Below are 23,434 nucleotides of genomic sequence, written 5' to 3'. Positions count from 1 at the left end.
TTATGAATCATTCTTTCAAACCTATATTATATTGCGTTTCCTCACATTTAAACGTCCCGGATTTGAACGTTGTTATTAGATGTGAATTGGATTTTAGTGCAGAAAAAGTTAGAAGCACAACGCCGCCCTCTGTTGGCCTAAACTGCTTCGGGCACTAAAAATGCTCATAAATTGAGACTCCTGAGGGTCCTCGGTTTACGATGTCATTTCGCGTGGCAGAAGAAAATGTTGTCATACGTCAATTACGGCACTGTTAATGGTATGTGTTAAATATTTTTACTTTATAAATCCAAATATTTGCTCTAAGTATGACTAGTAATAGACCACGTCGCGCTCCTACTTAACGTCCGGTTGTCCGCTCTCGTAAAAAATATTTTTGTCACACGTGGAAGATGTGTCACACAATATTTTTAAGTGTTCACGAAGTTGAATGTCACAAGATATCACATTTTCATTTTTAAAAATGATTGTCGTTTTTATTTTTTCAACAATATGGTGTTTGCTGCTTTAACCAGTACTACCGTAACACCTGAATTTTCTCTCTTCGAATCAGTAAAGGATTATCGTTTCCAAAATTTTCAAGATGCAGTATTTATTTAAATAGCACTCTCATACTTACGACTATTTGCTTTTACAGCAGCAACGCCGAGCTGAGATTTATACTGCTTCACATATGTTGACCTAGAAGCAGTAGTTCTCAGAGTGCTCTCTCTTCTGGTATGCGAAAGAATCTCAAGTATCATTCAGCTGTATTTAACTTTTAATTTCAACATGTGTTTTGATAAAACTATGTACGCATTTTTTCTTTTAAAATACAGTTGCAATCCCAATGAAGTAATTAATGTCATATATTTTTTTCCTCGGTTTAATCGCAAATGTTCAAACTGCATAACGTTACGGTGCCTTGCGATAGAACAAAAAAATATTCTTGAGGATTAAAACCTATGATGATGCTTCCTAACAGATCCTGCCATCCTAATAGTTTAAAGAGCTACTTTCAAGTGATACTTAGGAGGTGTTTGGATACGTTTGCATGACTGACGATTAATTGAGCCAGTCATTAAGCTTTGTGCCGGGTTTAATGCGGGATGAGCATTCTCCTGATGAGCACAACCATCTTCTCCTGCAAGAAGCAGATTTTTAATTAGCCTTACAAGGGATCAGATCATTTAATCTGTGATGTTCCAGGTAACCCAATTTTCAAATCTGCTGAGCAGCACTGCCTGGGACTTAATAAAATCTCCCAACTACGGCGGAGCCGACATGTCTTGTTACAAAGGAACGACAAGGACAGCTGTTGGAGTAAATCTCTCCAAATGTGGCGCACACTTCCTGGGGCTAGGATTCTGGAGTGTGTAACCTAATTCAATCCACATTGTAGTTGTTCAACATGAATGTTGATGATCACAATAACTATTAAATAAGCCATAATGACAGTAAAAAAAAAATGGTGTGTGTACTGTGATGCTTTCATGGTTCCAGATGCAAGCTGTGTCACCCAGATGTGATTGGTCATTGCACCACAGTGATCATGGATTTTACATGAGTTTCTTATTGAACATCATCAAATACTTCTTTGGTTTGATTGAGGATGGGAAATTTGAGCATTCGATCCAGCCTACCATGAAATTCTTTGAACTTCTGAGCACTATAAATTCATACAAATGATGCAGCAACACTTAGACAGACACTATAAAAATACTCAAACTTATCTGTACTTAATTGGACAAGATGGCATCAATAAGGTGAGTTTAAAAATGTTTTATCACGGTATAATTTAGTAACAGATTTTTTTGGTGGATTTAAGTCGGGGGTAGTTAAGGTATGGCCATGTACAACCAACTGTAAAATAAATGGATGTATTCATTTTTGTATTAATTTCTCCCAATGAATAGTTTAATTAATTTATTGTCAATTCCAGCTGAGTTTGGTGAGAGTTGGGGTACACCCTGGATTGGCTGCCAGCTAATTTGGTTTGCTCATTTTTTGTCATTTTTAAGATTAATGCAAAAATGAATGGAGAAAAGGCATATCTTTCAGATGAATATTGAAGGTCTATTGCAGTGAGCCAACATGCATCTGCTATGAATTAACTGACAAACTGATCGCTGCTCACACAAGCCCAAACTATGGATTGGCCATGGAGGTCTGCATGGGAAATGTTACTCAGCCACTTGGCTCAACCTGTTTTAGAAATTTCTTCTGTCTCATTTCTTCTGACTGACCCTTGTGCATCATTATCTTCGGAATCTGAAAGAAACATTGATCTTTTTCCTCTCTTGGCCTTATTATGTGACCGGATGATGGAGCATGAGTGCACCATTTTAAGAGCAACCGAAAAGCATGATATGCAATCAAATGCAGACAGTCGAATGCTAACCACCTAAAATGGTGAGTGAAAACGAATACAAAGCAGAAATGACTAATCCTGCAAACTACTGTACCTCTCGGCAACGTGACGTTGGAGTGCTTGGTCTGTCGTTTAGGCTAGTCGCAAATATTAAATTGAATTTAAACTCTAACTTTTCAAAATCTACATTACGACTTGAAAAATATTATAATCACGGATGTTCAAATTTATAATGTTGAATCTGCTTGCCAGACCCACGCCGTGTACCCAAACCACATAAACAATACATTTAATTATAATTGAAAATGCTAATGATTTCTTACATCATTATTAATTTTCCACATTCCAATATATAAGCCGATTCAGTTGTGAGCAAGAAAAAAAGCGCGAAAACGTGACATTTTGTGTGAGAAACTTCGCTAATTATAGTCACACGTGATCACTTTGACAGAAGAGAGCCGACGCGTGCATATCTTTTGTATCCTTCCGCCGCGAACAAATAGTAACAGATTGCGTGCCTCTTTCCTCTTCAATGTCTTCCTAATATCTCATTTGACTTCAAATAATCATTTATAATATTTAGTTTTGGTTAAGTAATCGTGTAGCTGTCCGTTTTAATCAAATGGAGGGACTACACAGCAAAGGCGGCGGGATACGTGTACTAAAAGCCCAGCCTGCTCTACCTTCTTTTTTCCTCGGTGGAGGCCATGATGGGAGCCTGAGTTCAGCTGGAGCGAGTAAAAAGGAAAGATGATTCCACGGGACGGAGCTGTCAAAGCAATCTGTGCATATTGCTGATTTTTCTCTTGTCTGCATACATCTGAGGTGGAGCCTGTCACTTTTTCCCTTCCCCGCGATGTTCTCGACGAGTGCTCGGTGACAATGTTGAATCGCTAAGGAGGTTTTTTTGGATCGTAGCGAGCTAGCCTAGCTCCAACCCCCCTCCACCCCTCACCCCGTCCGAGTGACTGGATACGGGCTTTTTTTTCTCCCCCTTCCTTCGGGGGTAACTAGTGACTTTTCTTCTCGCTTCGGACCGAACCCGGGTCTTATTTTGTGGACAACTGCATGTATTTCGCTGGGGAGTATTTGGAAGAGCGACCGCGGGATTGGAAAAGTCGGGCCTTCGCCGAGGAGAAGCCGAGCAAGGCCCGTCTTTATGTTCCAGAGGAAGCCTGTCTAATCCCAACGAGCTCGGCTGGCTAGCCCCGAGGAGGACCCCCCCTCCCCTTCTCCCCTTACCGCGACCCACCGAACGGAACCGCCGTGTACCACCGAACCAGCTAAAAGCCTGCTTTCATCCGTTCCCTATAATAGACTCCTGTCAACCGCTGCAATGACTGCCATTATTAAAGAAATTGTCAGCCGGAACAAAAGGAGATACCAGGAGGACGGCTTCGACCTGGATTTAACATGTATCCTTTCCTCCAGTGGGTTATTTTACTGATCCATAACGCCGCATCGGTGCTTATTATGAATCTTACAATGAGAAACGTGAGGGGGGGGGGGAGCTAACGGGGGGCTAGCAGGGGGCTAGCTGGGGCTGTCATCAAGCGTGTTTGAAAGATGGTGGATCTGTCAAAGCGGCGTGCACTCATGTCACCGTCGTATCTCAGCAGGAAATTCCCGTCCTACTGGACATCGCATGAGTGTGTGTGCTTAACAAAATGCGAGGTAACTGGTGCTGCTTCGAGCCTGAGCATTTTGGAGGCTCACTAGTTTTATTCCTAACGTATCGGAAACGCATGCATGCGATTCCTGACAGACAAGATTAAACGAGCGGCAATTGATTGTAGTTTTCGTGGATTTATATGATTTGTTGGATTTAGGTTAGGGCTGCACGATTTTGGGCAAAGTTATAACCACGATGATTATTTAGTCACATTTATTCATCATGGTGGTGAAAAATGTATTATTTCATTGCACTTCTTCTCAACCAAAGAACCGCTTCAAATGCAATCTGAAACTTCAAATCAAATGCGTCATAATTTTTGTATACATGATGATTAAAGTAAAAGCAAATTTATGCAAGAATTTCACATTTACCTTGGGCTAAATGTGTGTACTGCGAGCCCGTTCGCAAACCAAGGTAATGTGTCCCATTGCAATGGATGGAAATGCGATTCATTTTGATCGAGTGGTTAAAAATTACATTCTGTGCAATATTGAATTAGATGCGAACACAGTTTATGATGATAAAATAACGTGTTTACGAGCGAATCACTGCAGTGTCTTGGACCCGACTACAGTTGGCACCGATTTTATCAGCTGGATCGGATCGGCATATATTTAGCATTTAATGCTAAATCGGTGATTGGTTTTTTGTATTGTCAATTTGCTGATTGATCAATGACATCATCAAAATAAGACATTTACCACAAACAAAATCTCGTTCACGCTAGGGATGTTGTGTGCTGCCATTGTTAATAATGCAAGGCATATACAGATAGATTAAAAATGAGAATTTGTTTTAATTAATTTTATGTTTTCAGCTTATTGAATGGCTATCAGCATTTGTGGGAGAATTTTTAAGGTTTAATTATTATATTTCACCAATGCATTCCATTGTCAATTATGCAAATTTTAGCTGTTCGTGAGCCAGGCCGGGCCCAATCCCCCACGAATAGTGGGGGGTGACGTTGCCGTAAATAAATAATAAAAATTTTAAATGGATTGGTCCATCTACTAATCGGTTCGGTTATCCTTTTTTTTCTTTTCTTTTTTTTTTTTATTTTATAAATTCACTTTTCAGTGATCAGTTCCAAAATCCTGATAGTGTAAAGTGTCGTCTTAAATTTTTAGCTCATGTCTACTGCGAGCCCTGATGGCCACTACTTCCCACAATGCAACACGTTATTTTCAGATTTTTTGTTGTTACCCCAATACAAGAATACCTGAAGCATGGTGCCAATTATGTTTTCGCAGCATGAGGAAAAGTACAAAGTTCAGAGCCTTCCATGGCCATGACAGGAATGTTCACAAACCGAACAAAGTGTGTAACCAGTTAATTTTTCATTTTAGAAAATGTTCAAAAATCCAATTGTTTGTAAACTGGGTCATTCGTAATCGGCCGCATATTTCTTGTTCGTCACTTGCTGTGAGTCAGAAAAAAAAATCTCCTTTTTTTGCTTATTTGGCAGAAGAAACCATAACCTCTTGTTCGCCCCCTGGTGGTTGGATGACCTCTGCAGGAGGAAATGCTTGATTCGATAGCCAGCAGAGCCAGATTTTAAATGTAGATAATGCAGCGAATCTGGTTAATGTAATCGTGGCTGTTAAAATCACGATCACACTAAGAACTGGCCATGATTTCTCTCTCAAGTAGGAATTCATCATTTACATTTTCTGAGAATCGGTGGTACCATCCATAATGATTCAATTATGTGATGAAAGAAGTATTTGCATTATGGTGATTTATTTTATTTATTTTGGGCACATTTTTGTCTGAGTGGCTGGTTCTTCTCGCTTTAGAAGTTTGTCATTTTAGTTCCATATGAGAAGCATGTCCGCCTAATATTTGCAGGTTCTTCCTTAAAATGAGTGGAATTTCGTTGAAACCACAAGTAACAATGTCGTTTACATAAACTAGCTTGACTAAAATGGCCTTAAAAATACCAAAAGATGCCAACAGTTTTTTGGTGAAAATGTGAATTTGTAATTTACATTTGATTTGATTCAGTGGAACTATCCATAATATTGAGATGTTTGTATTCGGGTCCCTTCACAGTTAAGGTAAGATCTGAAATTCATATAAGTGGTTCTTAGTAAGTCTTAAATTGGAGCACCTGTTTTGACCTTCCGGTCATTTCTCCATCATGAGCACATTTTTCTGCAAGTAGCTGGTGCCACTTCTTGCTTGAGAATTTTGCAGTCTCACATTTTTAGTCCTGTGTGAGAACCACATCCGAGCTGTACATGTATTGTGTACCCAAGTAGGTAAATGAGTGGATTTCATCATTGAGATATTAATTATCCTCAACCGTCCTTAACTCCCAACATCCAGAGGTCTCAAAACGGCCTTAGACTCAAAACTTGACATGTAATCTTTGTCACAAATGTGACTACTTGTCATTTACAAGTTTTGAACGCATTCCGTTGCATTGTGAAAGGACACATTCAGCAGTTATTTATAATGTGCTCACTTTTTTTGTGTGTCATGCTAATAAGTAAGAGCTTAAATCTTTCTGGTCCTAAAGTCTTTAATTGGGCTACCCAAAGTCTGAAGATACCTTGTTTTGGCTGGCTAATTTTTGACTTTGATTAGCATTTTTTAATGCAACCGGCTAGTGCTGTTGCTTCTACCTTTCAAGGTTTTTTTTTTTTTTTTTAAGTCTCACTCGTTTGTAAGTCGGTAACAGTTATGGTTATTTGTACACATACTGTATTTCTTGTCAATATATAGAAATTAATTGGTTGATGCTGCCCCTAGCATTAGCATTGTTGAGTCTTGCTAATTTTGGCTGTGAAGCGCTGGATCATTTTACGTGCATGTGTTGCTTTGTAGACATTGTACACCAAGTGGGAAAGATTTTTTTTTAGGGGGGGGTTGAGGGGGCTTACGCTTGAAATGATTTGCTTGATTTGGTTTTCCCTCCATCAAGGCCTTGGTTCTCCTTAACAGTTGTGTTGGAAAAATAGATTTTCCAGATATTTGTAGTGTGTGTGTTTTTACTGTTTCATCTTAAATCCCTTCAAGTAGCCCTAAAATCGTATTGAAAGTCTTGTTTGTGCTATTGGTGCGTTTGTCCCTAAAAAGAACTCAGTGCCTGCCCTCTGCCTTAGCACACAGTTTGTAAGTGACTTGATGCAGTATCACTGGGCCTTTTGGACAACAGTACACATTATTACACATACTTAGGAGTACACCTTGCATTGAATATGCGCTTTTGGATAGTTGCCTGAACTCGGAATAGGCGTATCAATCGATTAATTGATATGTTTGATTGATCGCTGTTGACTTGTGCGGTTTGGATTGGACTACTAGGAACTGAGACAACAAACTAAAGTTCAACATGACATGAGCTGTATCCAGGCTATGGCATAACTCCTGTAGGACAGTTTTAGAGGACAGTGATATTAAGCAGGAGTTCAGAACATTCGGGGGCATCCTCTGAACACACACCAAAAAAAATAAACCGTATTTTCCCCCCAAGAAATGTGGTCGAATGCCCATGCCATTGTTGGACAAAGTTAACAATGTGCTTCTGATTTGAGGGCTGAAATGATTATTTGAAGAACGAAACTGATCCGTTGAAATCTCGGCGCAAAATCTCTTCCTCAAAGCTTTGCAGTGATAATTTCTCCAAACGAGCTGATGTGACTGCAGTCTCCCGAGTAGAAACATATTGGCGCCACGGCCATAAGGAAGGAGTGCCTAAAAGACAATGTTCAAAGTGTGGGAAGAAGATAACAAACTAATGTATCATAAAAGCACCGTCTACAATCGCAGACGTGTTCTACTAACAAACCGAGGATAAGAAGAGAATCATGTAAATCATACATGAGCTCTCACAGTCTGTTAACACGAACTGGCTAACAGGTTAGCCAGTTAACAGCCAGCCAATTCGATACGCTTGTCCGCCGACGCCCACATCACTTACCAGCACAGGCCTCACTTTTAAAAGCTTGAACGCAGGTGAGAAAATACCCTCACCTCACTTGCATTGTCATCATAAATACAAAATTGATGATTGAATTTGATTGATTGTTATCCTATTGCTGGATTTATCAATGGACTGCTAAAGTGAATATTCAGTTTGCAAACTTTGAGATATATGCAGCCTTGCTACTGAGATCTCTCACTCTCTCTCTCTCTCCCTCTCTCTCTCTCTCTTTCTGTGTGTGTGTGTGTGTGTCTGATGTATCTATATTTTTGCCAATTCTAATATTTGCCTAAAATTCCGACAGTGGATTAATCAACTAATTGATTTTAAAATAATCTATGATGAATAAAATAACATTTTGGTTGTGTAGCGCTTACAAACTATTATGATCTGAATTGCAAGCTGAACATTTCTTAATTTGACAATGCTTTGTCCTTTAATATTTAATATTTTATGATTATATTGGCAACAGAGCGAGAAATCTGTAAAAAAAAAAAGGCCTTTTTTTCGTCTGGGGTGGCAGGTGAGGTGATGTTTGAAAATCTTCGTCTTTTGTTGCAACGTGTAAAAACAAACACAAAACCAAAAAAAAGGGGGGCAGATTTTTGCCCATTTTAAAACGGCCAATCCCCGCGGCTAAAGCGGTTGGGCTCTATCTGCTGTTATCTATTTCCTTGCCTTGCAAAGCATCAGTCGTATGCTCACATGATTTTAAGAACAACCAAAGTCGATCTGATGTGTTGGCTGTGGTTTTCGTTGCGGAACTGTGTACCTTGCAACGTTCAGTGTCAGATGTTAGCTGATGAAATGTCACGACTCCATGGTTTGAAGTGATTGTTGCCCGTACAGCGCTTGTGGTGAAGGAGGCATGTCCCTCAAAAAGTTCGTGTGTGTGGGTGGGTGGTGTTGGGGGGGGGGGCGGGGATGCTTCTCAGTTTGTGGTTGTTACAATGCCGCCCCTGTTATCGCTTTTTGGCGCGGCGTCTGAAACAATATGCAGTTATGTAATACACACTTAAAGTGGAGTTAAGCAGTGATCTTGTTTCGGCCCACCACCTCACTCCCCTTTGCTCTTTTTCTTGACTACTCCCACTCTAATTCTCCCTCCCCTCTTGCCCCTTTCCTCAGCTCTCCTCCTTTCCTGTCCCTCCAGAGCCCCCACCACCCCCACCCCCGCTCGCACTCTCTCTTGCTCAGTTGTAGATTTGGCGTATGCATAGAACCCAGGCAAGGGCTGGCTTTAAAAAGAAGGCGTTCCTGAAATGGCAGATTTTTTTTTTTCCCCTACTCTGAGCTTCCGTCAGGGGTTCTCGCATGTGCATTTCCTCCCAGCTGCAAAACCCACGGTTTAATAAATTGATATATGGCTTGGATTAATGCTGCCTTCTGTATGCACGGTGGCTACTGTTAAGGGAGGCGTCCACTTGTGGCTCACCGTAGCTGCTCGAAACAGAAACAGGGCAGTTTCTCCATTTCAAAACTTTTTTCAACAGTGTGGTCACGCTTATAAGTAACATTTAATTTATTTTATTTTTAAATATATGTATATATATATATATATATATATATATATAATTTTTTTTGTTGCTATTTTACAAGTTAAAAAAAAGTTGTACCCAAATTCATTTTTGAGTGGTTTCTGCTGTTTGCGGGACCGAATGTTTGTCCCCTCATTGTGGTGTGAAAGATTTCTTGGCACTCGACTTCACTTGGCAGCGTCGTAAAATTACTTTTGAAATGGCAAAAAAATGACCACCTGGAAAAATTCCCCCGCCTCCCCAATTTCCGGTTCTAGCCCAGGCGTCTGTAAGGTTTCCTGGCACTCGCGAGTCGAAAAGTGGCTTTGAAGGGAATCGAATCAATCATAGTAGCCAAGCAGGTTGCTCCTAGCCAGCTGTTGGCTAACGCCAGCAGCTAACGGCACCGCCTGGGCTTCTTCCTTGCAAATCGGCGTTATTCGAACTCCACCCCCATCGCCGACTCCATTAGGATGCCCTTCACTAGCATTCCCATGTTTTCAGTCTACGAATGGAAAGCAAAAGCCAGTTTGTCTTTGCGGGCACAAATTGCAAAGATTGAAGTGTGCGTTTCCAGCTTTACTTTCTCAGCAAGGGGTTTGACTTGACATTCACGAACATGGCTCAACAGCTATACGGAGGAGAGAAAAAAACAAGAAGCTCAACATCAAAACGATGTATCTAATTAGAAACACTGAGCTTCCCTATTTTGGACACAGGAAGTGTGAGAAAAGGTTGCCCTTTAGTCACTGGTTAAAAGTGTGAAATCCCTCGGCTTTATGACGGAGCGCAGACTTCGCTTTCAGGTAGGCGGCGGCGGTTGCTTGCGCCAACTCGGATTATTCTCTCTTCACGGCAACCTGACACTGATGCGCTTCTCTTTTTAAGAGCGTATGTGTGTCACTGTATAATTGGCCCTGACGCTTCCAGTCGTCCTTTTTTTTTTCCTTTTTTTTAAATCCCTGTGCTGCAGCCCTGTTCGATGACATCATTCCAGTCGGAAAACGGCAGTCGAGATGCACAATAGGCAGTGCCCCTTTCTTCATCTTTCGTATGCCTGCTCGTTCACTGGCCATTCCATTAGGTACACCTTGTTGGCACAAGATTGGGCCCCCCCCCCCTTTTTTTTTTTTTCTTGCTGTCAGATGAGATTTTCATGGATGTGGATATGATCGCTTTGGACAGTTGTTTGATATATATATTTGCTGAATGTGCGTCCATAATACCAGTGTCCCATTACTGCAGCATCTTTTATTGGATTTGCATCTGGTGACTGGAGACTCACTGCCATGTTCCAAAAGCTCGCTTACTGTTGTAGTTACGGCTACTCTTTGATTGTTCTACATTTCTGTCCTAGAAGTGTTTTTAATATAAATAAAATGTGTATTTATGACTTTATGACCGCATTGGGGCAGGTTAGTGAGAGACTACGGCACATTCTGTCCTGCATACAAATTAGGGTTACGTGGCCATTTTCCGGAAGGGAATCAAATAAACCAAGGACGAGCTCTTTCAAGATTTTCTTTTAAAGTGTACCTCCTGTTGACCATTTCGAGGTTATGATAGGAAAGGGAGCAACATTGTAAAGTTTGAGAGAAGAAGTCCCATTTTTCGTGTGTAGTCTCATATTTGCCACAGTGACCCCCCGTGGGTAATTTTCATACATGGCACCAATTCAGGAGCGGATTTGACATCATTGTTGACTGGGCCGTTTCATCAGCTTACATATATGGATATAAATTTGTCTTTTCGGGTTTTTTTTTTTTTTTTTTTTTTTTTTTTTTTTGGTGTCCCTCACAAGGTAAACACTAATAATCCACTGTAGAAGGGGGAGGAAAAAAACCTCCACTGCCAGGCAGTCAGCGAGCCATCCAACAGGGTGACATCCACCTGGCCGTTTATATGGCCGTGAACGTGACATCCAGACTCTGATATTTGTTTGCTTGTTTATATATCTAATTCTTTAAACGGAAATGATGTAACCTGACCCGCATCACAGACGGGCTTCCGGTTTTGCATGCGGCGGACGATCATTTATTATGCACTGCAGTACCGACCCGTCTGACAAAGAGCAGGCAAAACAGGCGTCGTCCGCAAGGTCCATGAATCCGTATTCATGGACCTTGCGTCAGGATTGACTCTGGAAAATTGCGAGAATGACTCAGATTTGTCGGAACGTGCCCAAGAAAATGCCACGTTGAATTGTGGAGACGGTCGGACCAAACCGGCTTTGAGCACCGCAATGTCACGGCTCCGCCTCTTGTACGCAAGTACGGCTGCACATTAGCTGTCATCGCATCCCGACAAAAAGGTTCCACAAGCTTGCTTTAATACAACCATTGTCGCAAAATAAAATTGTTTGGATGCAGTTTTCTTGATAAACCATCTCCTTCTCCTTTAATTTGACTTTGATACTCACTACTCGGTATACGGGGGTGTTTGACGCGCCACTCTTGGTTCTGATGGAGTTAAAGAATCAACAGACCAGATACCAGGTAGAATGGTTGACTTTGCAGCAGAAATAGTGATAATACTATCTTTTTTAAATTATTTTCATTTATTTTAAATTTCTTGTGGGGGTGTTAAGCGCCATTTTACTCGCCCATGCGCCAAACCCCACGGTTTGTGTCGCCGCATTTTCGTTTGCTTCCGTTTTTGTCTCTTGTAAAATACGGAGCAGAGAAAGTCACAGTCACCTGTCATCCGCCTTCTTGCACTCTGTTAGAACTTCGAGTGGCTCGCCTTGACCATTCCTTAACTGCTTCAACTGTCTACCATGTGATATTTGCCCCGGGGAACCCGGCGCAGCGACTAAAGCGTCTGGGAACGCGTGCGAACTGCACTCCGGCAAGAGATACGCCGTGTTGCAGCCGTGCCGATATAACGTTTGCGCTCTAAAAATACACGCAGGTCACGGAGCGGAGACTCTCCTCTCATGCGCCCACATGTGGTCCTGGCCCAAGCTCGGGCAGGAGCGCAGTTCTTCGTGTCCTTTCTCCTCACCGTCAAGGCCATCTGTCACAACATGCCAACACGCACAGATCAGCATCGCTCCCGCGCTCCCATCTAAGCCGCGCCTGTAATGATACGGCGCTATTGACGCCGACTCGAAACTTTGTCACGGTCTGCTGCCCATGCCTGCGTTCATGGACTTGTGTGCTCTAATTCCTAGCGACGGCGATGTCTCGTTAAATAGCAAAACAAGTAATTCATTGTGTTAACGTCGCCGGCCGAAAGCGCCGTTCAAAAGGCTCCGCGCCCACAGACGACGCAGCGTTCCTTGACCCCGCCCCTCCTGAGCAGATATCTACCCAAACATCATTGCCATGGGCTTTCCAGCAGAGCGACTCGAAGGCGTGTACAGAAACAATATAGACGACGTAGTACGGTGAGTTGCTGCACTCCCGCTGAAAAATGTTTGCTCGCTCTCTCTCTCGTTTCCTAACTTTTGTATTCCTTTTCGTCTCTCTCCTGTAAACAGGTTTTTGGATTCAAAGCATAAAAACCATTACAAAATCTACAACCTGTAAGTGTTCCTCACAGTTTATTTCCACTTTCTGAGTTTACTCATTCCTGATTTCTGACCGGATGTTCGCGTTTCAGCTGCGCAGAAAGACACTACGACGCCGCCAAGTTTAACTGCAGAGGTAGGCCACTTTTTCCTCCTTGGCCCAAGACGCACACACTTTTCCATAACAACTCATGACTAACTAAATTGGAAAATTACGGAAATTTTTAAAGGAGGAAACACTTCCATGCGATTTAACAGGAATTTATGAGACCAAGCCAAAATGAAAGGGTGGCTCTTAATAAAAAACGTGAGTAGCGTTGTGGAAAATGTTTCAACTTTTCGCATTGTGAAACTCGATTGCATGCAGTACCGTTGAATTTACGCTTCTGAACTTCTCAAGCACACTTTGGGAGATCATTCAAGTAAAAAGTTGTCCTCCGAATATTACGAGAGCATCCGGAGAACTACTGAAGTATTGAGTAAATGCTCAGTAACTTCACGTAGTTGTCAAATAAACAAAAAAGTGGAGGCGTAGCAGCAGGAATCTGCTAATTTAAATGTTCCCCAAAAATATCACTTTGTAAAATAAACCAAGGAAATTCAACGGCTAGTACAAAATGTCGACAGATGTGAAACCGCACAACAGTCTCATCAGGTAAAGTTAATTCATGACAATTTGGGTTCTTCATGACAGGTGGATTCTTTGGACAGCGATGTTCTGCTGATTGGGTCACAGGAATACTTTTGAATGTGATAGGTTTTCTATCAAATTACCCTCAATTCCCAGTTAATCCCAATGGAAAGCTTCCAATTCTGAATCTCGCCAAAACTCCCCATCTTAACCCCCCCCCCCCCCCTCCCCCATTGGAAATTGTCCTCAATTTTTCCACCCCTTTGCAATTTTATGACTCATAGGCTTGTTAAAATCTCACCAAAATGTCTGCCCGCCCTCCCTCAGTTGCACAGTACCCCTTCGAAGACCACAATCCCCCACAGCTGGAGCTGATCAAGCCGTTCTGCGAAGACCTGGACCAGTGGCTCAGTGAAGACGACAATCATGTAGCGGCCATCCACTGTAAGGCCGGCAAGGGCCGCACGGGGGTGATGATCTGCGCCTATCTCCTCCACCGCGGCAAGTTCCTGGAGGCCCAGGAGGCGCTCGACTTTTACGGCGAGGTCAGGACAAGGGACAAGAAGGTGAGGTCCACATTCAGGAACGTGGCTTGACCACAGTAGGCCATCTCTCAAAACTTTCACGTCAAGAATCACCGTACCTTATGGGCCATTAGGCACGCCTTTTTAACTCATTCAGTACCAGCCAATTCTAGATCAAGTCTGAAAAGACGTTTTAAAACGTCTTTGGGAGTGAATGAGTTAAAATGAATCAATCCTACAAAAGACACACCGGGTAACAAGGTACAGTACGTTCTCTATCAACAGTTGCATATGTCGTCATTTCCCAAACAACAATGCACGCTCTAAAATTTTTCGCGGGGGAAAAAAAACATTACAACACACTCCTTGATGTGCTTTTTGTGTTTCTGCAAGGACATTTTTGGCACAGGCAACTAAAATGTAGTGTTACATTGTTCCAAGAAGTTTTTTGTTGTTGTTTTCTTTTTAATTGCATCCCATGTCGATGCGAATAAAATTAACAGTTTTGGCCGAGTCTGAAACATCACCCGGGATCAACAGTCATTCAATATGTTTAATTAAGTTGCAAGAAAGACTGGTGCACAAACACATTAAAGGCACATGTCAATTAGTCTCCTGGAGTAACAGCCCGAAGTGGCCGACAGGTGCCTGGCATGTTTGTCATCTCTTAACCTGTCACCGCGGTGCTTTTCTTTTTTTCTTTTTTGCGCCAGGGAGTGACCATCCCCAGCCAGCGCCGCTACGTCTACTACTACAGCTACCTACTGAAGAACCAGCTGGAGTACAAGCCGGTGGCGCTGCTCTTCCACAAAATGGTGTTCGAGACTCTGCCCATGTTCAGTGGGGGCACCTGCAGTGAGTTACGCGCGCGCACATGCTCATGTTCGACTTTTGGGAGCCGCATATTTGGTCCTAGGGAAACGCATACACACACACACACACACAACTCGCATAGTAAGGTTCACCCACGCTGCGTTTTACCGCCGCAGGACACTGTGGGTCCGGAGTGGAGCTTGTCGTCCTATTTGGAAGCAAACTGGAGCGCCGTACTCGCGGCCTGCTTCTTATTGATGAGGCCCTCCATCCATCCGCTTTTACTCCTCTTCAAGGTCAAATTGTCCTTGAAATAATGATGCTTTTTAGATATTATTAGCCCTCGCGCAAGAAGCTCCCAAATCGTAGCTATACCTGTAATATTAATCATGGCCAATCTAGAGGACTTCTTTTAAAAAATTGTAGGACGAAATTTATAACATACCTTCGGGTAAGGTAACGCACTGGTTTACGTTCATATAAATGTGATGTGACACGGATACAGTCTTGAAAACCCGACTTTTTCTTCACTCTTAATTTAGTTCTTATGGTTTCTTGAAATCGGTCGACTGAAGTTGAATTCCTTTTGATTTTTTTTTTTTTTTTGTTCTTTGTTTAATCAACAATGTTCCTGCTGTGTCTTTCATGTGCAGTCTGTCCAGTTAAGCTCAAAGTTTGTCCATACGTGTGCTGAATGTTGAATTAAAGTTGCACGTTTGCTGAAGGGATGTCTACTGCCCGGGAATGACACAAGTGATGAAACATAAACATCGCAGGCATTTATGTTAACAAAACACATTTGCCATTTCATTTCACAAATTTGACATGTATGTCTGCTCTGTTTATGGTGGCAAAAGGAATCAAGTAACCTTTTTGTATTAACTTGTACACGTGTAACTCACACAATTTTGTCTTGTATGTGACTGCTGTGGTCCAATTTTCTGTGGCTTCCTTACTCTTAACTGGATGGATTCCGCCTTTTGATTTCTAATCCTTCCTTTTTCATGCTTTTTTAAAAAGAGTGGACCTATTCTGAGTGACATCCACAACCCAGGTTCTAAGTCAACAGAGATCAAAGAATCTGATTTCGATTTTATTAGATTTTTTATTTTTTTTTTACTCTTTAGTGCCAAACAAACCATTATGACATTTATGATTTTTCTTTTTGTAACAGTTCCTTTTGAAGTTTTGTGTACTGTCACGCAGTTTCCCCCACCCCTGGCTTAAGTGTTTTGGCCGAAAGCGAGTTCCCCTGCCCCATGTAAATATATCTGTAAATATTTGTGTTCACCTCTCTTGTGTTTGTGCCTGTCGTGCTCTCTCTCGAGAGAGCCCCGCCCGCCCCCCCTTGCTGTTGGGTGCCGTTTGTGACCACCATGTCCCTTTTTTTTCCCCCTTCTCCTCTCTTAAGGAGACAGTACCGTTAAAAACAGGAGCGAGCCAACCCCTCAGGGCTTCAAGAAAGGGAATTGGCATTGGGGTAAATGAGCCTTTCATTCATTTTTCCATTCCATTCATTTTCTTTGACCAGGCCCCAGAGATCCAGCATCCGTAGGCAGGTTCAGTCTTTAGCCTGGCAGGATAAAACCAAGCTATCAGAATAGGGTCCTGCATCTCTGGTTTTGGGTCTTTTCATGTGTAGCATGTTGCTTTCTCTCTTGATTGTCGGTGCATTTGCATGCATCCACTCACGTAATAACACATTGGCATCGTCGCCCGTCTTGGGCGCAAAAAAAACCAAAACTCCTTCCTCACGATCGCGCCTTCATATGTGTGGCGTCCTCACCGCCGCCTCTTTGCAGATCCCCAGTTCGTCGTGTACCAGCTCAAAGTGAAGATCCACACGTCCAACCCCACCCACACCCGGCGTGAGGACAAGCACATGTTCTTCGAGTTCCCGCAGCCGCTGCCGGTGTGCGGCGACATCAAGGTGGAGTTCTTCCACAAGCAGAACAAGATGATGAAGAAGGTCAGTGGATGCTTGGCTGCTCTCTTTGCCATGATTAACGGGTGCCCTTGAGCAAGGCGTTGAACCCGCAAGCTGTAGCTCATCGTGTCAGTTGACACTCTTGCATTATTTCCTTCAGCCGCTTAAAAACGAGGGCCGGACCGATGCAGATTTTGTGAGGCAAATTCTGATATTTGGCAGAATCAAATTCCGATTACCGATTAATTTAAAATGTAGATGTCTACCTTACAATTTACACTTACAACAAAGATATTATTATAAATTAAACATCTAACTGTTTGACATTTAAAATATTTTTTTAGGTGGTGTATTTTAAAATTTTAAATTATTTAATAATAATGATTATTATTATCTTTTTTTTTTTTTTTTGATGTGGTGGATTTTTAAATGTCAAAAATCAGATGCATGGGAAGTCTTGAGTAAGATGTCATCTCTGCTTTATTGACTCAGTTTCTCTTGTCCATCCCAGGACAAAATGTTTCACTTCTGGGTGAACACCTTCTTCATCCCTGGCCCGGAGGAAGGAGCGGAGAAGCTGGAGAACGGCGCGGTGAACAACGCCGACAGCCAGCAGGGCGGCGGGAGCGGCGGCCAGGTCCAACAACAGCTGCAGCCGCCGAGCAGCGCAGAGTGCAGGGATGGAAGCGTCGGCGGCGGCAGGGACGGCGGCGACAGGGACTACCTCATCCTGACGCTCACCAAAAACGACCTGGACAAGGCGAATAAGGACAAAGCCAACCGCTACTTCTCGCCAAACTTCAAGGTAAACAACTGTAACATCACTTTGAAGAAATAGACACTTATTCAAATAAGGGTTCAAGTGTGCTTGCTTCAAGCTGGCCACTGCCAGTTGAAATTCACTGCAAAACTGAAACGGTGTATACTAAAACACCAACATGTTTATCCAAACCATGCCGTGAAAGAAAGCTTAATGGTCACGTTTAATGTGAAAGGCCATAGACTAATGTAATGGCCTTTCACATTAGCCTTTCGCTAATAGGAATCTGCAGATATGTTGCACTTATTACGAACCAACTGCAGCACCGGGTGGAGATGCAGCATATATTAATACTCAGTCACTTGCAAGTATGTTTTCCACAAGTCAAGTCAACTTTGTCAAATGTGTTCTATGTGCGACACAATAGCTCCCAGTTACTGATGTGTCTTCCCCTCCTACCCCCACAGGTGAAGTTGTATTTCACTAAAACCGTGGAGGAGCCTTCGAATTCTGAGGCGAGCACTTCGACATCCGTCACGCCGGACGTCAGCGACAATGAGCCAGACCATTATAGATACTCTGACACCACTGACTCTGATCCGGAAAATGAACCTTTTGACGAAGAGCAGCACACGCAAATCACAAAAGTCTGAACTCTTTTTAAATAAGAAAATTTAAAAAAAGAAAAAAAACCAAGAGAAGAAAATTATACAGCAGAGAGAAAAAAAGGAGAAAACTTGAATATGAACTTTAAAAGAAGAACCTTTTTGTCCCTTACCCCCCCCCCCCAACCCAGATGGCAATAGAATATCATCATGTCAAATGCCAATTTTAGGGGAAAAAGATGAATATCCTGACCAATATATTGTTTTTTTGTTCTTTATTTTATTTTTTTTATTTTTTCCCCCTTTTGGCACAGCCATCAACCACGTGCAAGGTATTGACACTGTTGTCCGACGGGGAAAAGGTGCTGTAGCTATAAAACAACAACAACAAATGTGTTTATATCTATATACATACCTATATGTATATACATATATATACACATTCAATATATAAAGGATTTTTTGTGTGTGTGTGTGTCAAAGACAATGGAAAGAAAGAGAGAGTACCACAATCAGGAGAGACGGGAGTTGAAGTCAAGGACGATCTACTCGGGACAATGCTGCTCCTTCTCCTGTCCAAACCAAGGCCAGTGCTGCAGTCACTTTGTTTCACTCCCTCTTCTTCCTCCTCCTCCTCATCTTTTACTCCTCCTCCTCCTCCTCTTCCTTTACTGTGAATGCTTCTTGTGCTCTTTGCAGGCTGTCTCTCGTGACTTTTTTTTTTTGGCCTTTGTGCAGTGCAAACTGCATGCGGGCCACGGGTTAAGGGGTGCGGGGCGGGCAAGGGAGGGTGGGATGGGGTGGGTGGGGGGGGCAGGGTTTATGAAGAGGCTGTGATGATGTCTAAAAGCATTGCCATTCCTGTTCCCACTGTGTATACGTTTAAATTATGCAGAACAAGGCATCCCATGTAATTGTTAATGTTTTTTTATCCTAAGATAATAAAAATATAATACACAAAAAAAAAAAAAATCCCACCGAGGAGATGAGTGTTTGCAATCATGTCCGCACGACCGTTTAACACTTGCATACTCTTCGGGTTGACTGTAACCAGTTCCTACATTGAGCTTTTTTTGTGTGGACCACCATGAGTCAAGTTGTGGTGGCCTTGCCAGAACTGGCACTGGCCCCGATTTAAAACAATACTTAACCAAATTTATAATTATATATTTAGGCCTCCCTGTGGATGAAATAGTGAAGTGTATTGACTCGGTGGCCAAATTACAGAGTCGTACGTAGTACACAATGCGTCGGTGAATGCGGACGATCCAAAGAGCAAAGCGGGGGTAAAAATGAGCACAAATGCTTGGTTAATTCATGTCTATATAATTGAATATTAGAGATTGAAAAAGTAATCATGTTTTTTTTTTCATTTATTTCAAAGGAATTGTACAGGTGGCCGTATCGGGCCTGCATCAGTGAATTTTAGGTGGTTTGACAGTCAGATGGTGGCCATCAAAATTTAGAAACCGCATCGTACATTCAGTATTTGCTCTTTTAAAATCAATACTTTTTTTCTTAAGACATTAACACTTTGCAACATAAGACAACAATATGACAATTCACTGCCCTCAACAATGGCCAATTTTTGCAGATTTTTTTTCTCTCTTAAGTTAAATACTAAAGGACAAAATATTGTTCAACAATTGGTTTTTAGGGACTCAAAAATAATGTTATTCATTGTATAATTCGAAATAGGCGATCAGTTAATGGAATTCTACTCTGCCAATTTTGGAATTTGCACCAACTTAAAAATATATATATACAGTATATATATTAAAAAAATTCTCGACTTATTAACTACAAGTCAAATGGTGTTCAGTGTTGTGAAAAAGTCTCACAGGATAACCGTAGAAGACGTTTTGTATCCCGATTTTGTATTTGTGGTGTGCGTGTGTGTGTGTGTGTGTGTGCGTGTGTGTGTGTGTGTGTGTGTGAAAGCTACCCGAGTGCAGAGCTCCCCTCTTAAAAGTACAGCCGAGCGGGTAGTTGCAGCTCGAATGTAGCTTCCTGCGCTTAAAGGTCACGCAACAAAAGGTGGGCGGAGGGGAAACGGAAGTTTTATTATTTGTCAAATTGCGACTACAAACGCGAATTGAGATACCGCAGCGTATCATGGTAATCCCCACAGACATACAATGCGTGCCAATCCAAATAATTGTCGCAAAGTCTATTGCACGCAATGGAAATGAATGGAAACGGCATAAAAACAATGGCTCCATTTCATGTATAGCAATAGAGCGAATGCCTGGTTCTCCGCATTGAAGCAGAAAGTCAGCCATCATGTGGTCATTCCCGGTAAGGTTGCATCTGTTTGACACATGGTCATTTTTAATCGCTGCTTTTGGAATAGTGGTCTTTAATAAATTGTTCCACAGGGATAAAACCGTATCAGAATCTCCGTTTTGGCTAAGTTTACATTTTGGACACATACCAGCTTCTGATAGTTGGATTTTTTTGTTTTCCGCACATGGTTAAGTTTAAAACATCGTAATTTCTGGTAAAGTAGAATATATATATATATATATTTTTTTAATATGCTTATTTCGAGTACCCTCGTAATTTTTTGACACATGGTCTTTAACTGATTGTCCTGTCGTGCTAAAGCTATCCGTGAAATGTCTTTGAAGTTTACATGTCTGACATTTTGACACATGCTAATTTCTGACGTTTGCATATGCTTGACACATGCTTACTATTAATTCTCCCAAGGGGATAAAATTATCTGAATTTCAGGTAAGTTTACATTTCCTTCACACATGGTAATTTCTGGTAAAGTATAAAGTATTGTACGTATACATTTGTGGTTTGATAATTTTTTGTGGGGTGGTGGGGGTGAGCTTGCATGTAACACATAGCCATTAGAAAATTGACGTAATACATTGCAGCACACTCGTAGAATGACTGTTTTACGCTAGCTGCGTAATTCAGCTGCTAGTGCCACTTTGGCCCTACTAGTGCGGCTTAAACTGGACAGCGAATAAATGCCCGAATGCTTCACAATTAACATAATTTTCAGACCAGATTACCAAAATTGACCGACAAGTGAGGACAAGAGTGTGCACGTTGACCTTAAGCTGGCGATCAAGGATGTTGACTTTATGCTTTCCATGGTCCATATGAAATGGGAGGATGAGGAGGAGGAAGAGGCCTGCTCCACTTTGGAGTCTTCCCCAATGAAAGAGTAACAGGATTAGCGTCCGTGTCTCTTGTGATAGCAGAGAGTGGCGAGACCTCGATGAAAGGCCCCCCCCCCTCCATTCTCCTGATAATAACCTATGAATTTCTGATTATATGAACATATATATATCCACATAATCCCCCCCCCCCCCCCCCCCCTGCTCTATTAAGACATTTCCCCCGACTCCCAACGCGCTTGATGGAGACATCAAAGCTCACCAGTGCGACGGCCAGACTCGGTCACATTTAGAATGGGGCAAATGTGATGCAGCGCACCAGGCTGGACCGCAGAGAAAGCAAACAGTCAGGCTCAGGTAGAAGCTTTTAATTTTCTTTTCGACTTCTTAAAATGCTATTATTTTTTTAGCTCATGGGATATGTGCGTTACACACAACTCGTAGTTTAGCGCTGATGCTAGCGTTTGCGATCTCCTGGCTGGTCCCCACCAATGGTAATAAATCTATTGGGAGGGAATCATTGAAATAGCAGTCAGCGTTGGCACAAAAGCTTTTGGCTTCTGCTAGATTATTTAAATGATTTATTTGAGTACCCTCTGGTCACAGGGATGGTTTCTGATTTCCAGCGGTGCTGCAAAAGTTCGGGAAGCCCTGTTTTAAATTATGTGGGAGATTAACGGATAGGTGGGGGGTGGTTTTAAGAAAGCCCACCTGTTAAAGGAGGTCATGTAGCAAATGCCATGCTGAGCGAGACCTCTTATTTGGGTCAAGTTCAGGTCAGATGACACAGCCTTCACCCTTGTGATTTTCAAACCGGGGTGTGCAATAAGGCGATTAAATTACGTCAGTCCGTGTCAGCATGAACACTTTCAGGCTTCTGCTAGAAAGCAACAAAATGCCAGGAAAGCCTACTAGAACACAAAGTTGATTTTTAAATAAAAAAAATTACAGTTATTGTAATGTAATGAACAGGGAAGGGTTGGGACTTAGACTAAACTCCACAAATCTACAACATTTTAGTTAAAAAGATGACTTAACACTCACCTGACCACTCTGAAAGGATTCGATTTCAAGTTTTGACGGCCACCTAATGGCTGCTAATCACATTGTAGAGCAATGGTGCTTCAAAACATCACAAATGTATTTAATTAAAAGATAAGTGTTCCAGAAGGATTTGAGACTGCCGAGAAAAGAAAAAAAAGCAGATCTTTGGTTTGTCATTTTTTTCCAATAGAGTGATGGAAAGTTTTCTGAGTGCCGCCCAATTGTAAAATCGATCAATACTTCATGAAAAACATTGGCTAGCGCAGCTGCACTGGCGCTAAAGCACTAGTGCTTGCAATTCTTTCTAGGATATTTTTGCGCAAGAGGAAGTCTAATTCTAAGGGCATTGCCTTCTTGGAAAAAGGAGTCCGTCCACTGTTCCTCTTGACGAAACAGTACAACTGCTGAATGCAATAACGGACTGCCCCCTACAAGTCAAAATTGGAACAAATTGTTGATTTCAATCGATCGGCCATTTTGAACTTAAAAAGTGGAGTTGCCCCACTCTCATTTCTCAGTGCGCCAGTGGATGTTCAGATTATTGGGGGCGGGGGGCTGAACATGAAAATGTATCCTCCGGACCCAGGAATCTTGTGGGTCATGGGGACACAATTTTGGGGTGGCGTGGTGATGGAGGGGGGGGGGGCATCCAAATATGCAGATTTACACATCGTATTATGACCAAAAGGAGGGGGTGGGTAGACGATGTCTGTTGTAGTCTGGCCTACAAAGACGATAAACCCAAGCCGGTAACCCCATTTCCCTTCCATCTGTCAGCCGCACGGCCATACTCGCTAGGACCTGGCAACCACACCCCCAACCCCCTCCCCCCAACCATTCCCCTCTATCTACATCTCCCCATCCCTCGTTTTCTCTCCACGCACAGCTGTGTTGCGTTTGGATTAGGCCGAGAATAAAACAGGAAGTCGAAATTAAACAAAAAAGCTTAAACACACATGGAGTGCCGCGCACACTCACGCAGGCCCTCCGTGCAGCAAAAGGGGGCCTGTGG

The 23,434-nt window shown here is 42.3% G+C and overlaps 1 protein-coding gene across 3 annotated transcripts; it reads left to right on the top strand.

The window, feature by feature from the left end:
- The first annotated feature begins 3,040 nt into the window (after positions 1-3,040).
- ptena (phosphatase and tensin homolog A) lies at positions 3,041-19,215 on the top strand. 3 transcript variants are annotated; one of them, XR_015102077.1, is made up of 11 exons: positions 3,041-3,765; positions 12,774-12,858; positions 12,952-12,996; positions 13,074-13,117; positions 13,940-14,178; positions 14,850-14,991; positions 16,361-16,429; positions 16,752-16,918; positions 17,388-17,681; positions 18,104-18,573; positions 18,725-19,215. XR_015102077.1 is itself a non-coding variant. In XM_086122274.1 (10 exons), exons 1-10 carry the CDS (start codon positions 3,687-3,689, stop codon positions 18,287-18,289), a joined length of 1,350 nt encoding a protein of 449 aa, XP_085978400.1. In that variant the 5' UTR covers positions 3,041-3,686; the 3' UTR covers positions 18,290-19,215. The 3 variants fall into 3 exon arrangements, 2 of the variants coding, with proteins under 2 accessions (XP_085978400.1, XP_085978401.1); XM_086122274.1 differs by having other exon boundaries at positions 18,104-19,215; XM_086122275.1 differs by lacking the exon at positions 16,361-16,429 and having other exon boundaries at positions 18,104-19,215.
- The last annotated feature ends 4,219 nt before the right edge of the window (positions 19,216-23,434 follow it).

Source organism: Hippocampus guttulatus, chromosome 10, assembly GCF_054856545.1.
Source record: "Hippocampus guttulatus isolate MCC_2025c chromosome 10, RoL_Hgut_1.0, whole genome shotgun sequence".
NCBI lineage: Eukaryota > Metazoa > Chordata > Actinopteri > Syngnathiformes > Syngnathidae > Hippocampus > Hippocampus guttulatus.
This window is presented reverse-complemented; position numbering and strand designations above follow the sequence as displayed.